The 16459-nt window shown below is 45.1% G+C and overlaps 1 protein-coding gene across 17 annotated transcripts in view; it reads right to left on the bottom strand.

The window, feature by feature from the left end:
• LOC115152808 (neurexin-1a) overlaps positions 1–16459 on the bottom strand; it is a 758004-nt gene that overhangs the window by 506738 nt on the left and 234807 nt on the right. For 12 of the 17 annotated variants that reach the window (XM_029697621.1, XM_029697623.1, XM_029697634.1 and 9 more), the window contains 3 exons: positions 15034–15335; positions 12819–12842; positions 11522–11683 (listed from right to left, as the gene is read on the bottom strand). In XM_029697621.1, the coding sequence (XP_029553481.1) occupies positions 11522–11683; positions 12819–12842; positions 15034–15335 (488 nt within the window). The remainder of the gene's footprint in view (positions 1–11521; positions 11684–12818; positions 12843–15033; positions 15336–16459) is intronic. The other 5 variants (XM_029697625.1, XM_029697633.1, XM_029697636.1 and 2 more) reach the window with 1 other exon arrangement.

Genomic DNA, 16459 nt, shown 5'->3' with positions numbered 1-16459 from the left:
TCCTAACCATAACTCTAAAACTAACCCTAGCTCCTAAAACCCAAACCCTAAAACTAACCCTAGCTCCTAACCCTAACCCTAAACCTAATTCTAACCCTAACACCAATTTTAACCTTAAACCTAAACCCCCTAGAAATAGCATTTGACCTTGTGGGGACCAACATTTTTGTTGTGGGGACTTCTGGACCCCATATGTATAGTTAAACATGTCCACACACACACACACACACACACACACACACACACACACACACACACACAGGAGCTGACAGGAGGACTAAAGAGGCTGCGTCCCAAATTGCACCCTATTTCCTATGTAGTGCACTACTCTTTACCAGCGGCTAGGCTAAAGCTGAATCAGCAGTACTTCATTAAATACCAAGCTATAATGCCATTAAGGAGGGATAAAAGTCCACTAAACATTTTTTTTAACCTTTATTTAACTAGGCAAGTCAGTTAAGAACAAAATCATATTTTAAATGACGGCATAGCAACAGTGGGTTAACTGCCTTGTTCATGGGCAGAACGACAGATATTTACCTTGTCAACTCGGGGATTCGATTTAGCAACACTTTCGGTTACTGGCCCAACACTCTAACCACTAGGCTACCTGCCACCCCAAACATTGATGACAAGCATCACTGTACAGTACCATATTGCACTGAATAAAATTGACCAAGTGAACAATCTTATTATGCTTTGTTGAGGTATCTGAAATTAAATACCAAGTATCGTAAGAGGATAATAGCAGACAGTTAGAGAGTTTGGCATGTTTTATATAGTGTAAGATCTGCGTCCTATATGACATCCAGTTCCCTATAGTATGCATTACTTTTGAAAAGATCCCTATGCCATTTGGGATGATGCCACAGAGAGTAATCCAGTGTGTCATCTTTGATATAGTGTAAGGAGAATGAATGGAGTACTGTTGTTGGGTGGCCTCCCAGAGAGTGTCAGCATCCCAAATGGCACCCCATTCCCTTTAAAGTGCACTACTTTCTTACCAAAACTATGGGCTGGTCAAAAGTACTACACTATGTAGGGAATAGGGTGCCATTTGAGACACACACACAGTAGTGTAGATGGCTCCCCTAGCTGCACAGACTACAATATCTTCCTATTATCTTCCTCTCAGAGTTGTCTTTAGTGATTATACACCATTAGGAACAGGGAGAACTCCCAAAATAAATGGTAGAAGAAGTGGTCATTATAAATGTGTTATAGTATTGACTTCATTTATAGCCAAGGCTTTTGAATATGTCACGTTCGTGTGTATAGACGGACCAAGGCACAGCGAATGTTGAGTTCCATATTATTTATCCCATAACCCACAGGTGGAAAAAATGCTACTTAAGCATGATCCCCAATTAGAGACAGCGATAACCAGCTGCCTCTAATTGGGAATCATACAAATCACCAACATAGAAAATAAACCTAGAACCCCACATAGAAAATATCAACTAGAACAACCTCCCAGTCACGCCCTGACCTACTCTACCATAGAAAATAAAAGCTTTCTATGGTCAGGTCGTGACAGAATACAGATTCTGACTTAATCTTTAAGGGTTTTGTGAATACAGATTCTGACTTAATCTATAATGCTTTAGTAAATACATATTCTGACTCTTAATCTATAAGGTTTTTGTAAATACAGATTCTGATTTAATCTATAAAGTCTTTGTAAATACAGATGACGACTTAATCTTTAAGGGTTTTGTAAATACAGATTCTGATATACTCTGTAAGGGTTTTGTGAATACAGATTCTGACTTAATGTATAAGGGTTTAGTGAATACAGATGCGGACTCTTAATCTATACATTTTTTGTGAATACAGATTCTGACTCTTAATCTATAAGGTTTTTGTGAATACAATAAATAATACTGTAGCTCAACAAACAGCAAAGTGTGAACAACAGAACAGTTATAGTGTTAGGAAAATGAGTGTGGAGAAATGATGTGGCATAATCTTCATCTAATCTATATGACATGACACTGTTCCTGGTCCTTTAAAAATGTTTCCTTTGAACGCCAAATCAATATTCAATGTGAAGCTAAGGTTGTGTCGACAGCTAGGCTCAGTAGGAGCTACGTCTTTAACAGTGTCCCGCAGGGGTGCAGAGAAATAACACTCTCTCCCTCTCTCCCCTCTCCTCTCTCCTCTCTCCCCTCTCCCCTCTCCAATTGTGCCTCAATCTGACGGACACCGGATTGAGGTAAGGACCAAGTTGAAAAATAAAATAAAAAACATTGCAAAAACTACAGCTATCTGTTTTGGTAATTACAAATATATGTGGACGTAGCACGCCTGTGTGGTATGAAGATGCTGTACGGCCAAACGGCTCATGTTGGATGGGTTTTAATGGTGGGAAAACAATGCAGTTGTTTCCTTGTTATGCTTGGTATTCACCTGAAAACAGGCTCAGCTCTGGTGGGAGCATGTTAGTAAGGAGCTTTGTTTATCTGTCTGTGTGTGTTGTATTTCTCACTGAACAGCAGCCATTTACCTATTTATCTGTATATTTTGGAGTGAAATCTATGGAGGAGAGCAGAGCAGGGCATGACAATTAGACAAGTCAGTAGTGACTGTACTGTAGTTGTCTCTACAGATCCTCAGTAGTGACTGTACTGTACTGTAGTTGTCTCTACAGTGCTTCAGTAGTGACTGTACTGTAGTTGTCTCTACAGAGCTTCAGTAGTGACTTTACATTTACATTTTAGTCATTTAGCAGATGCTCTTATCCAGAGCGACTTACAGTAGTGAATGCATACATTTCATACATTTTTTCCCTGTACTGGTCCCCCATGGGAAGCAAACCCACAACCCTGGCGTTGCAAACACCATGCTCTACCAACTGAGCCACACGGGACCGATGTAGTTGTCTCTACGGTGCTTCAGTAGTGACTGTACTGTAGTTGACTCTACGGTGCTCCAGCACCATTATACTGTCTAATATAATATATGCCTTATGGCTTTTGCTCTAATTGAAAGTGATATACAGTCATGCTTACATACAACTTACTTGTGGGTAGTCCCGGGAATCGAACCCACTATCCTGCCATTGCATGCTCTACCAATTGAGCTACAGAAGACCACTACAGGACAGTACAGATGTAGGATCTTCTACAGCAGGAAAATATGGTAATGGGTATTTTTTGGAAGGGTTGATACATTTGTCATTACGGCAAATCAATTATAACATTTTAAAGTGGAAATTACAAACCGTAGAAGCCTTTTTAAACTTTTTAATACAGTACTGCTGTACAGGGAAAGTTTCATCAGAGACAATTGGAAACCTTTATAATAATAAAACTCTACACTAGTACAGACAACTAACTGAATTGGATGCAGTTCTAATATTTTGCATCTTGATATTTCATCTGATCTCTTTGAGAAACAGTGTCATGAGTGCTATCTTTGAATTCCCTGTCATAAATCAGCCAAGGCGCAGCATGCTGGTAGTTCCACATATTTTATTAGTGAACCCGAACAAAACAAGAAACAGGTGAAACTGAAACAAACGTGACGTTCTGTGGCTGCACAAACACAGCTGCACAAAAACAAGATCCCATGAAAACACAGGGAAAAACAGGCTGCCTAAGTATGGCTTCCAATCAGAGACAATGAATGACAGCTGCCTCTGATTGGAAACCATACCCGGCCAAAACATAGAACACAAAACATAGAATGCCCACCCACCTATCACACCCTGACCTAACTAAACAGAGAAAACACAGCTCTCCTAGGTCAGAGCATGACAGTACCCCCCCCCCCCAAGGTGCAGACTCCCGGCCGCGAACCTGAACCTATTGGGGAGGGCCCGGGTGGGCATCTATAATTGGCGGCGGCCCTGGTTCCAGGCGTAGCACCCCCCCCCCGCCCACTGATCCCCCCGCTTCTGTGTGTCCGGAGGAACCAGTCCGTGGATCACCGCCGGAGGTGAACGGAAAGGCTGGAGCAACGAACCGCCCTTGCTGTCTCTGCCTTGTCGGTTCCCCTCTTCCCACTGGGATTCTCTGCCTCTAACCCTTTTACAGGGGCTGAGTCACTGACTTACTGGTGTTCTTCCATGCCGTCCATGGGAGGGGTGCGTCACTTGAGTAGGTTGAGCCACTGACGTGGTCTTCCTGTCTGGGTTGGCGCCCCCCCCTTGGGTTGTGCCGTGGCGGACATCTTTGTGGGCTATACTCGGCCTTGTCTTCGGACGGTAAGTTGGTGGTTGTAGATATCCCTCTAGTGGTGTGGGGGCTGTGCTTTGGCAAAGTGGGTGGGGTTATATCCTGCCTGTTTGGCCCTGTCCGGGGGTATCATCGGATGGGGCCACAGTGTCTTCTGATCCCTCCTGTCTCAGCCTCCAGTATTTATGCTGCAGTAGTTTATGTGTCGGGGGGCTAGGGTCAGTCTGTTACATCTGGAGTATTCTCTTGTCTTATCCAGTGTCCTGTGTGAATGTAAATATGCTCTCTCTAATTCTCTCTTTCTTTCTTTCTTTCTTTCTTTCTTTCTCTCGGAGGACCTGAGCCTTAGGACTACCTGGCATGATGACTCCTTGCTGTCCCCAGTCCACCTGGCCATGCTGCTGCTCCAGTTTCAACTGTTCTGCCTGCGGCTACGGAACCCTGACCTGTTCACCGGACGTGCTTGTTGCACCCTCGACAATTACTATGATTATTATTATTTGACCATGCTGGTCATTTACGAACATTTTAACATCTTGACCATGTTCTGTTATAATATCCACCCGGCACAGCCAGAAGAGGACTGGCCACCCCTCATAGCCTGGTTCCTCTCTAGGTTTCTTCCTAGGTTTTTGGCCTTTCTCAGGAGTTTTTCCTAGGGAGTTTTTCCCAGCCACCGTGCTTCTTTCACATGCATTGCTTGCTGTTTGGGGTTTTAGGCTGGGTTTCTGTACAGCACTTTGAGATTTCAGCTGATGTACGAAGGGCTATATAAATAAATTTGATTTGATTTGATTTGACTGGAACGCCAACCGCCGCTGAAGACTCTGGGCTGAAGGCCGCCGCTGAAGACTCTGGGCTGCAGACCGCCGCTGAAGACTCTGGGCTGCAGACCGCCGCTGAAGACTCAGGGCTGCAGACCCTCGTTGAAGGCTCCGGATTGGGGAGCGTCGCTGGAGGATCCGGACTGGGGAGCGTCCCTGGAAGCTCCTGGCTGAGGAGCGTCTCTGGAGGCTCCTGGTTGAGGAGCATCGCTGGAGGCTCTGGACTGAGGAGCATCGCTGGAGGCTCCGGACTGAGGAATGTCGCTGGAGGCTCCGGACTGAGGAGCGTCGCTGGAGGCTCTGAACTGAGGAGCGTCGCTGGAGGTTCCGGACTGAGGAGCGTTGTTGCAGGCTCCATGCCTTGGATCATCAATACAGGTTCCGTGCCCTGGATCATCACTGGAGGCTTCGTGCCATGGATCATCTCTACAGGCTTCGGACCATCGATTATCACTGGAGGCTTTATTCGTGGAGCTGGAACAAGTCTCACTGGACTGGGGAGACGCACTGAGGACCGAGTGCTCAAAGCAGGCACCGGCCGTACTGGGCTATGGAGGCGTACTGGAGGAGGAGTGCAAGGAGCAGGCACAGGATGTACCGGGCTAGGGAGGCGCACTGGAGGGAGAGTGCACGAAGCAGGCACAGGACGTACTGGGCTATGGAGGCGCACTGGAGGAAGAGTGCGAGGAGCAGGCACAGGATGTACTGGGCTATGGTGGCGCACTGGAGGAAGAGTGCGCGGAGCAGGCACAGTACGTACTGGGCTCTGGAGGCGCACTGGAGGGCAGGAATGTTGAGCGGGCATACTCCAAGCTGGCTGAGTGCCAACCTTAGCATGACAACGGTGAGGAGCTTGCACCGAGCGCACCGGGCTGTGAGTGCGCATGGGCGACACCGTGCGCACCACCGCATAACACGGCGCTTGTACAGTCACTCGCTCCCCACGGTAAGCACAGGGAGTTGGGTCAGGTCTTAAACCCGCCTTAGCCAATCTACCCGTGTGCCCCCCCCCCCAAAAAAAATGTGTCCGCTGACTCTCGGGCTCCTGTAGCTCTCTTGGCCTTTCTTCCCAGTATCGCCGTTCCGCCTTCATCACCTCCGGCGGGCGGCGATACTCTCCCGGCCTTGTCCAAGGTCCTGCCCCATCCAGGATCTCTTCCCAGGTCCAGTCCTCTGATCCACACTGCTTGGTCCCGCTCGTCTTCCTGGTGAGCGCACACTGCTTGGCTTTCTTTTGGTGGGATCTTCTGTCACGAGTGCTATCTTCGAATTCCCTGTCATAAATCAGCCAAGGTGCCGCGTGCCGGTAGTTCCACATATTTTATTAGTGAACCCGAACAAAACAAGAAACAGGTGAAACTGAAACAAACGTGACGTTCTGGGGCTGCATAAACACAGCTGCACAAAAACAAGATCCCACGAAAACACAGGGAAAAACAGGCTGCCTAAGTATGGCTTCCAATCAGAGACAACGAATGATAGCTGCCTCTGATTGGAAACCATACCCGGCCAAAACATAGAACACAAAACATAGAATGCCCAGCCACCTATCACACCCTGACCTAACTAAACAGAGAAAACACAGCTCTCCTAGGTCAGAGCGTAATAGTTTTAAAAACAGCTTGATAAAAGGTTAGGTCATTCAGAAATCTGTAACGGAGCCAAGTGGAATTTTCAAGCCATGTTTAGAGATACACCATGAAAATAGATGAAACCTCTTGGCAGTGGTGTGTGTGGAGGGAGGGAGGGAGGGAGGGAGGGAATGATATCTCTAAAGAGGAACTGAGAGAGAGCGAAAAGAGAGAGAGAGAAATTGAGTGAGAGAGAACGGGAGAGGGCCTGCAGAATGCAGAGAGAGAGGCTTTAGTAATGCTGGAGCCAGGAAAGGAGAGACTTAGTAACGCTGGAGCCAGGAAAGGAGAGGCTTTAGTAACGCTGGAGCCAGGAGAGGAGACGCTTTAGTAATGCTGGAGCCAGGAAAGGAGAGGCTTTAGTAACGCTGGAGCCAGGAAACCAGAGGCTTTAGTAACACTGGAGCCAGGAAATGAGAGGCTTTAGTGACGCTGAAGCCAGGAAAGGAGAGGCTTTAGTGACGCTGGAGCCAGGAGGGGAGAGGCTTTAGTAACGCTGAGGCCAGGAGAGGAGAGTCTTTAGTAACGCTGGAGCCAGGAGAGGATAGGCTTTAGTAACGCTGGAGCCTGGAGAGGAGAGTCTTTAGTAACGCTGGAGCCAGGAAATGAGAGGCTTTAGTGACGCTGAAGCCAGGAAAGGAGAGGCTTTAGTGACGCTGGAGGCAGGAGGGGAGAGGCTTTAGTAACACTGAGGCCAGGAGAGGAGAGTCTTTAGTAACGCTGGAGCCAGGAGAGGATAGGCTCTAGTAACGCTGTAGCCAGGAGAGGAGAGTCTTTAGTAACGCTGGAGCCAGGAGAACAGAGGCTTTAGTAACGCTGGAGCCAGGAGAGGAGAGGCTTTAGTAAAGCTGGAGCCAGGAAAGGAGAGGCTGTGCCAATAAAGGTCAATTGATCCTCTGAGTCAACACATAGGGCCCAAGGAGCTTTGGGCAGGCCTATGTCATCCTCATTCTCCCCCTCTCTCTTCTTCCCTCCCTCTCTTTTACCCCTCTCTTTCACTCTCTCTCTCGTGCTCTCGTCCTCTCTCTTGCTTTCTCCCTCTCTCTTTCTCTCCCTCTCTCTTTCTCTCCCTCCCTCCCTCCAGTTCTCTTACAGTCACAGGAGAAAGATACAAGCCAAATTTCTTCAGCCTCCTGAGGTTAAAGAGGCGCTGTTGCGCCTTCTTCACCATGCTGTCTGTGTGGGTGGACCATTTCAGTTTGTCCGTGATGTGTACGCCGAGGAACTTAAAACTTCCCACCTTCTCCGCTACTGTCCCGTCGATGTGGATGTGGGGTGCTCCATCTGCTGTTTCCTGAAGTCCACGATCATCTCCTTTGTTTTGTTTGACGTTGAGTGTGAGGTTATTTTCCTGACACCACACTCCGAGGGCCCTCACCTCCTCCCTGTAGGCCGTCTCGTTGTTATTGGTAATCAAGCCTACCACTGTGGTATCGTCTGCAAACTTGATGATAGCGTTCGAGGCGTGCATGGCCGCGCAGTTATGGATGAACAGGGAGTACAGGAGAGGGCTGAGAATGCACCCTTCTGGGACCCCAGTGTTGAGGATCAGCGGGGTGGAGATGTTGTTTTCTACACTCACCACGTGGGGGCGGCCTGTCAGAAAGTCCAGGACCCAGTTGCACATGGCGGGGTCGAGACCCAGGGTCAGTTTGGAGGGTACTATGGTGTTAAATGCTGAGCTGTAGTCGATGAACAGAATTCTTACATAGGTATTCCTCTTGTCCAGATGGGTTAGGGCAGTGTGCAGTGTGATTGTGATTGCATCGTATGTGGACGTATTGGGGTGGTAAGCAAATTGGAGTGGGTTGAGGGTATCAGGTAGGGTGGAGATGATATGATCCTTGACTAGTCTCTCAAAGCACTTCATGATGACGGAAGTGAGTGTTAGTTGTGATAGTTGTTTAGCTCAGTTACCTTAGCTTTCTTGGGAACAGGAACAATTGTGTCCCTCTTGAAGCAGGTGGGAACAGCAGACTGGGATAGGGGTTGAATATGTCCGTAAACACACCAGCCAGCTGGTCTGCGCATGCTCTGAGGACACGGCTAGGGATGCCGTCTGGTTCGGCAACCTTGCGAGGGTTAACACGTCAACACGTTGTCATGACAATAGAGCAGTATAGCAGCAGCTAAGACTGGGACCTGCAGACACGTACTGAAACATTGAACTTGAGATGGACAGTGTTACGCCACAGGAACCACTGCTTGACCATATGTCATATGTCATCTTCCTGTGACCATTGCCTACAGAACAGGGTTTTGTCTAGAAAAGATACAGCTTCTGTCAAAGTTGACTTTTTGTAGCAGATTTAGGAGCACTTATGCAGCAGGTTAAGATAATGATTGTAGCAGGTTCAGAGAATTCGGTTAATGTTAGCAAAAGGGTAAGGGTTAGCTACTTTTGACGTCAATTTGACAAAACTGTATCCCATCTAGGCTCTCTTCCTCTGGGACACTTCATAGCAACTATATGTAGCATTCATCACTGCCAACTGACAGCACACTCCATCCTTGATCCCAGCCTAGAAAAACACAGAAGACTAGGGAGGATTTTTGTTTTTCTCTAGTGTGCCCCCCTGTGGTGTGGTGGACTGACAGGACTAGCTGTGCAGCCCAAATTCTACCTTAATCCATATTCTCTACTCTGGTCAAAAGTTTTTCACCATATAAGGAATAGGGTGCCATTGGGGACACACACTAGCAGACTGCAAGGAGGGCACCACCAACCAGATGGCAGTGTTTACACCATGCCTGAATCCCAAATGGCACCCTATTCCCTACATAGAGCCTTCGTTTTGACCAGAACTCTATGGCAATAGCATGCCATTTATGATGCGGATCCATGTATCATCTCAGAAGCACCCCTCTAACGAAGACATGCATGCCCCTAATGAGATAGAACCCCTTAATGAGCTCTAGCCCCTAACGAGCTCCTAGCCCTAACGAGGAAGAGATGGAGCATGGACATGTGGTCTGCACCCTGACTGCTCATTAAGACTGTTTCATGATAACTTTTCTGTTAGGTTTCATGATAACTTTTCTGTTAGGTTTCATGAGGATGACACCCTTGGCTGGGGGGAGGAGAGAAGAAAAGGAGAAATGTAGAACTCTACAGGAGGAAGAGAAGGGGAAAAGCTACTGAAAAGAGAGAGCGAGAGAGAGAGAGAGAGAGAGCGAGCAAGAGAGAGAGACAGAGACAGAGACAGATGGTGGTAAAAATAATAAAGAAAAAAGAGACGAGGAGGGAAGAGAATGGGAGGTGATGTCACATTTCGAGAGTAGACTGTATTTCTTGGTGGCTACTGATGTCACGCCTCGAGAGTAGACTGTATTTCCTGGTGGCTGCTGATGTCACTTCTCGAGAGTACACTGTATTCTTTGGTGGCTGCTGATGTCACTTCTCGAGAGTAGACTGTATTCCTTGGTGGCTGCTGATGTCACTTCTCGAGAGTACACTGTATTCTTTGGTGGCTGCTGATGTCAATTCTCGAGAGTACCTGTATTCCTTGGTGTCTGCTGATGTGAAAAATATTTTTGGGGTCAGCATCCCATTAAGCACCCAATGTAATATTTAGCAGAAAATAAGGTAGAAAGGGAAAATTGAAACAACTCCCTTTATCAGCATGGTCCAGGATGGATGAATATCTTCAATATGCTCTATGTATAATATTATTGCGAAAAATTCTTTGGAAACTACAGAGAACTGTCAGATCTTGAATTGACAGATCCTGAAACGGCACAGCGTCTATCTTTTGATTGTAACGCATAAATATAGCATGTGTGTTCACCAAAATAGTTTGTAACCGATTTAGAACTCTTGCTTTAGGTTCTGAAAACAAAATTGTCTTGGCAGGAACACCCCCTCTGCGGTATGACAGGGAGATGTATGGAGTGTTGGGACAGATTTGGCACTGACTTTCAACAAGGGGCATCATGCTCCCCAAAAATCTGAGGGGGAACAATATATGTGAGAATGACTGGGGGTGGTCCAGAGGGGTGTGGTCTGGAGGGGCTTCATCCCTCCCGTCCGTAAATTGGAGAATTTACAATTTTTCAAACACCTGCAACAGCTTTTTTCCTGCAATCTAGAGCTATAATCATTGTGCTTAACTCCATGTAAAAAAAATATGTATATTTGTCCACATATCTAAGAATCCCTCTTGAGCATTCTGTATCATCCTGACCGGTGTTTTTTTAAGAAGCGGAAAATGCTTCTCTGCTAAGCTCTGGGTAAAATATTTAAAGGAATGTGAGACTTATTCAGTACATTTAGTTATTTCTTGCTTTTTGAACGTCTACCAACCTTGCCAGCAGGCATGCCAGGTAAGATAGTTAGACAAGCTAGTCACTCTAACTTGATTGATAGCCTGAAATGTTATGACGTTGGGAGATAGGGAACCTATCTGGCCTAGCTTAAGCAAGCTTCATAAAATTGCTCGCAGGCAAAAAACTAAAATAAATGTTTTAAAAGTTAAAATCTGAGGGGGCACGTGCCCCTGTGCATTCTATGGGCATGATGCCTCTGGCTCGAGTCCCCTGCCAAAGTGAAGCATATGCCTTTTCTATTCCTTTAATCCCCTTTAAAATATATATCCAGTACCAGTCAAACAGTTGGACACACCTACAAATAGGGCTATCTTCTGTAAACCACCCCTACCTTCTCAACACAACTGATGGCTCAAACGCATTAAGAAGAAAATACATCCAACAAAGTACATTCTTGCGTGTACCAAGTGATGTACTGTACACTCCACTCCCTCTACCCTGAGAGCACTGTGCAGTGTGTGGTGTGATGCCCACTCCCTCTACCCTGAGAGCACTGTGCAGTGTGTGGTGTGATGCCCACTCCCTCTACCCTGAGAGCACTGTGCAGTGTGTGGGTGTTTACCTCTTTCAGACAACCCATAAAGTTGTTGCTAACAGGTGATCCAGGCAGGTCAGCCGTGCTAGGACTCCCGCCAACATAGAAAAAGTCATCGGAGCCTAGCATGGTGTAGTCTTCTTGAGTATACCCTGTGGTGGTCAGTATCCCATCCACGGATATAGTTACCTAGACAACAAAGCACAGGGAAAGGACACGCTATACTCTGATAGCCTATCAGAGCTCTCAGTCCAGCGGCATTTTGCCTCTTTCATTGTCTTCTGATAGTATAATTGTTCTTCTATAGATGTTTGGTAAAGATTGTAGAAACCCATTTTCATGTCTGTTTTTTTATTTTCTTGTTTTTGGTTTATTTTGTCCACTTTAGGATTAGTAGTTTGAGAAGTAGATGGCTAGCCCTCCAAGGGAATGATAAAGCTAGTTAGCTAGGGAGTTATTTAGTTGCCCCAGACTGTGTGTTAGTAAGTTAGCCCCTACTGCAACTCAAAGTAATTTCAGCAGACACAAAAATGGTGTTAGTAGAATGTTATCTAGGTTAGTTTTGCTAAGTTTACATATTAGTAAAAGTTACTCAGCAGTATGTTTTCAGAAAAAAAACTATAGCGTGCAAGTGGGTTACATATAGAAAGTAACAAGCAAGTAGAAGCCACAACCACATGTTTAGCGTTTGGTTAATGAAATGCAAAAGTAAGGCGTTTTAGTATATTCTTTTTGCATGCAAGCACACAAAAATAACATTTTCCCAAGATAGTGTTTGCTAATCGATTTAATCTGACACTTTGCGCTCGTGTCGGATGCATGCAGAAGCAGATGATGAAAAATCACCAGCAAGGACCAGAAGAAAAAGCACCAATGAAAATGACAGCTGGCCTGGACGAATAGTGGGTAGTTTGAGCATGTGCAGCGTACAGAACAGCATTCAGAGTGCATGCCATGCAGAGTGAATGGGAAATAGATCACTGGCTGAGCCAATGAGCATCAGGCCAGCCAGGCAAGAGACAGACATTGGTCCTCCTTTGATAACCACTGCTTGATGCAAAAGGCTTGAAACGATGCTCCTAAAAATGTGATTGGACGGGATACAGGAAGTAAAAATAACAGGAAGTGGTGAAATCCAACCAACGGATGAAAATAGTTTCAAAATAAAAAGAAGGTCAAAAGGTAAGCAGAAAGAGTACCAACCGCAGTTCCCCTTTTTTTGTTAATGACGTCTACAGTAAGAAAAGATAGAAAAGAAACACACGGCAAACCCAAACTAAGAAACAATTAGAATGATATCTACCGAACAATGGAGTTTGTTTACCATAGCGTGTCCAATGCCTGAGTGCTTTGTGGAGAGGGGGGAGAAAGGAAATGAAAAACTGTCAACAGAATAACGATAGTTACTCAAAAAAGAGATGATGGTTAACTACCAAAAGTTAGCACATTGTTGTTGTTGTTAATAAACGTAAAAAATATATATTGGTTAGTAGTATGACACATTCCATGAATGACATGTTAGTTGTTTTTCAAAGCATGTTAGTAACAGAGTAAAAAAGGGCAAAATAAGTTATTTTTACAAGAAAAAAAAACAGACTAAGGAAGACTAGCAAAAATGCTCCCACAGTGGAAGTCAGCTAGCTCGTATTGGATCGATCGATGACTCCCTATGGTCTACATGGGACTGTCCATGTAGACTGGACTGCCCTGGGTAGGCATTAACAACCCCCCACCCCTCTGACACAGTATAACGGACAGAAAACAAATGGTTATAAGAGAGAATGCCTAAAGCACATCAGTCGACCCTCTTTAACGAAAGTCCTTCAGATCGTTATTCTTTATCTTTGGATGCTTTGGGTTAATTACATAATTAATTTCATTGGACCATTTTCATGATTTTCAAGACCAGTTTTGGACCACGATTCCGACCAATCCCATCCAATGGGATGTCGGTGGTCAGGATCTCATCTTACAGTACTGTACCTCCATTTTGGTCTTATTGATGGACTTTAGGATCACTTTACTGCAATGAGACAAAGCAAAGAAGACCCTGACACAAAATGAGTAGGATAATGGAGATTGGATTCCCCCATTGAGCATGCACTTTCATTATGCATTCCTAATGTTTACACAAATCAATTCAATTTTAACATTACTCAAATGCTCTAGATAATTTTTTTACCTCTGTCGGTGTGGTGTTTCAAAAGAAACAAGCCATTACCATGTGAGCAGGAACACATCTAGAGAGCTAGTGTGTTGGTAGGATCCTGTGAGCAGGAACAAATCTAGAGAGCTAGTGTGTTGGTGGGATGCTGTGTGCAGAGACACATCTAGAAAGTTAGTGTGTTGGTAGGATGCTCTGAGCAGGAACAAATCTAGAGAGCTAGTGTGTCGGTAGGATGCTGTGAGCAGGAACACATCTAGAGAGCTGGTGTGTTGGTAGGATGCTGTGAGCAGGAACACCTAGAGAGCTAGTGTGTTGGTGGGATGCTGTGAGCACGAACAAATCTACAGAGCTAGTGCATTGGTGGGATGCTGTGAGCAGGAACACATCTAGAGAGCTAGTGTGTCGGTGGGATGCTGTGAGCAGAGACACATCTAGAGAGCTGGTGCGTTGGTGGATGCTGTGAGCAGGAACACATCTAGAGAGCTAGTGTGTTGGTGGGATGCTGTGAGCAGGAACAAATCTACAGAGCTAGTGCATTGGTGGGATGCTGTGAGCAGGAACACATCTAGAGAGCTAGTGTGTCGGTGGGATGCTGTGAGCATGAACACATCTAGAGAGCTAGTGTGTTGGTAGGATGCGTGTGTTGGTAGGATGTTGTGAGCAGGAACACATCTTGAGAGCTGGTGTGTTGGTGGATGCTGTGAGCAGGAACACATCCAGAGAGCTAGTGTGTTGGTAGGATGCTGTACAAGTGAAAGCCATTATATTCTGTACTTCCACCTATATGGCATAAAGCAAACAGTGTCACTTGTAAACTGTGTTGCTTATATGTTTCTTAATTTACTTTTTTGGGGGTGTAACTGTAGCAATCTTTCCAAGCTGTATTCTAACATAAAAACCCATCTTCGCGTGCTTTGTATTTTCATTAAAAATAGCATGTGTAAAGCAGCCAAAGACCCAGAGGTCACCAAGGAGAAGGCTGATCCTCTAATAGTCAATAGAGGCTGTTCATTGCGGTCACAACTATAGTGGGAAAATAAATGGATGACTCAGAGATCAGCTTCTCTGAACAAAGTGACACTCGGTACGAGCTGTGATCTTTTTGACATTGTCTTTCCACTATTGATGCCTCTGATATTCCACGGTCTGTCCTCTATCGATGCCTACCATTGGTCTATATGTGTCCCTCCTCAAATGCAGCACCACCTTCCTCATGTCTTATTACAGATCAAATCATTATTATAATCAATCCAAATACTTATTCCAAAATAGTTAAAATAATTTGATTGTAATGATCAAATTCAATCAAATGTGGCACATCTAAACTAGTTTAATACTAAGTCTCCATGGCAGTCCCCCTCTGTACTGTTACCTGACGTAGATTCCTTGTAACTTTGACATCATGCCAATCATTGTCATTGAATTTCCCATTGACCGGTTCCACCAGAGCTTCAAAGGCTCCAGATCCCAAATTAATGACCAGCGACACAGCTCCGTTTTTCAGGGCAAGGTTGACATAGTCTGCAGACTTCCCCGTGTGAAGCATCAGACCGTTCCTCTGTAACGTCTTGAAGGACAGGGTGATCTCGTCGCTGCTGCTCTGGATCGGGTTCAAGGACAAGTCGTAGCAGAAGAACTCGGATCCCTTGAAGGTCGCCACAAAGTCTTCTTTTCCTGTAAGATGACAAAAAGAGAGAGAGAGAGAGGCATTGAGTTTTACATCAGAAGTGAGGGAAGAGGAACAACTCCTACATTTCCTGTAGCTCGGCTGCTTAGCTATCCACCTTAGAGGTTGCTGCCCTATGCACATGGAATCACTGGTCACTTTAACTAGTATGGGCTATGTGGGAAGCTAGCGTCCCACCCGCGGTACAGCCAGTGAAATAGCAGGGTGGCAAATTCAAAACATCAAATTTCATCATTCAAATTTCTCAAACATACAACTATTTTACACCATTTTAAAGATACACTCTCCTTAACCTCTCTGGGGTATGTGGGACGATTTCGTCCCACCTACGTAACAGCTACTGAAATTCCAGTGGCGCGATTTTTGAATCGTTAGAAATACTATTACTTCAATTTCTCAAACATATGACTATTTTACAGCTATTTAAAGACAAGAATCTCGTTAATCTAACCCCACTGTCCGATTTCAAAAAGGCTTTACAACGAAAGCAAAACATTAGATTATGTCAGCAGAGTGCCCAGCCAGAAAAAATCAGACAGCCATTTTTCAAGCTAGCATATAATGTCACACAAACCCAAACCACAGCTAAATGCAGCACTAACCTTTGATGATCTTCATCAGATGACACACCTAGGACATTGTGTTATACAATACATGCATGTCTGTTCAATCAAGTTCATATTTATATCAAAAAACAGCTTTTTGCATTAGCATGTGACGTTCAGAAAACGCATAACCCCCGGCAAACTTCCGTTGAATTTACTAACAGTTTGCTAAATTACTCACGATAAACGTTCACAAAAAGCATAACAATTATTTTAAGAATTATAGATACATTACTCCTCTATGCACTCGATATGTCCGATTTTAAAATAGCTTTTCGGATGAAGCACATTTTGCAAAAATCTAAGTACATAGCCCGGCATTACAGGGCTAGCTATTTAGATACCCACCCAGGTCAGCATCCACCAAAATCACATTTCCTATAAGAAAAATGTTCTTACCTTGCTTGTTCTTCATCAGAATACACTGCCAGGACTTCTACTTCAATAACAAATGTTGGTTTGGTCCCAAATAATCCATCGTTATATCCAAACAGCGACGTTTTGTT

Source organism: Salmo trutta, chromosome 18 (genome assembly GCF_901001165.1).
Source record: "Salmo trutta chromosome 18, fSalTru1.1, whole genome shotgun sequence".
In the NCBI taxonomy this organism is placed as follows: domain Eukaryota; kingdom Metazoa; phylum Chordata; class Actinopteri; order Salmoniformes; family Salmonidae; genus Salmo; species Salmo trutta.
The sequence above is the reverse complement of the archived record's forward strand: the minus strand, read 5'-3'. Positions and strand labels throughout refer to the sequence as shown.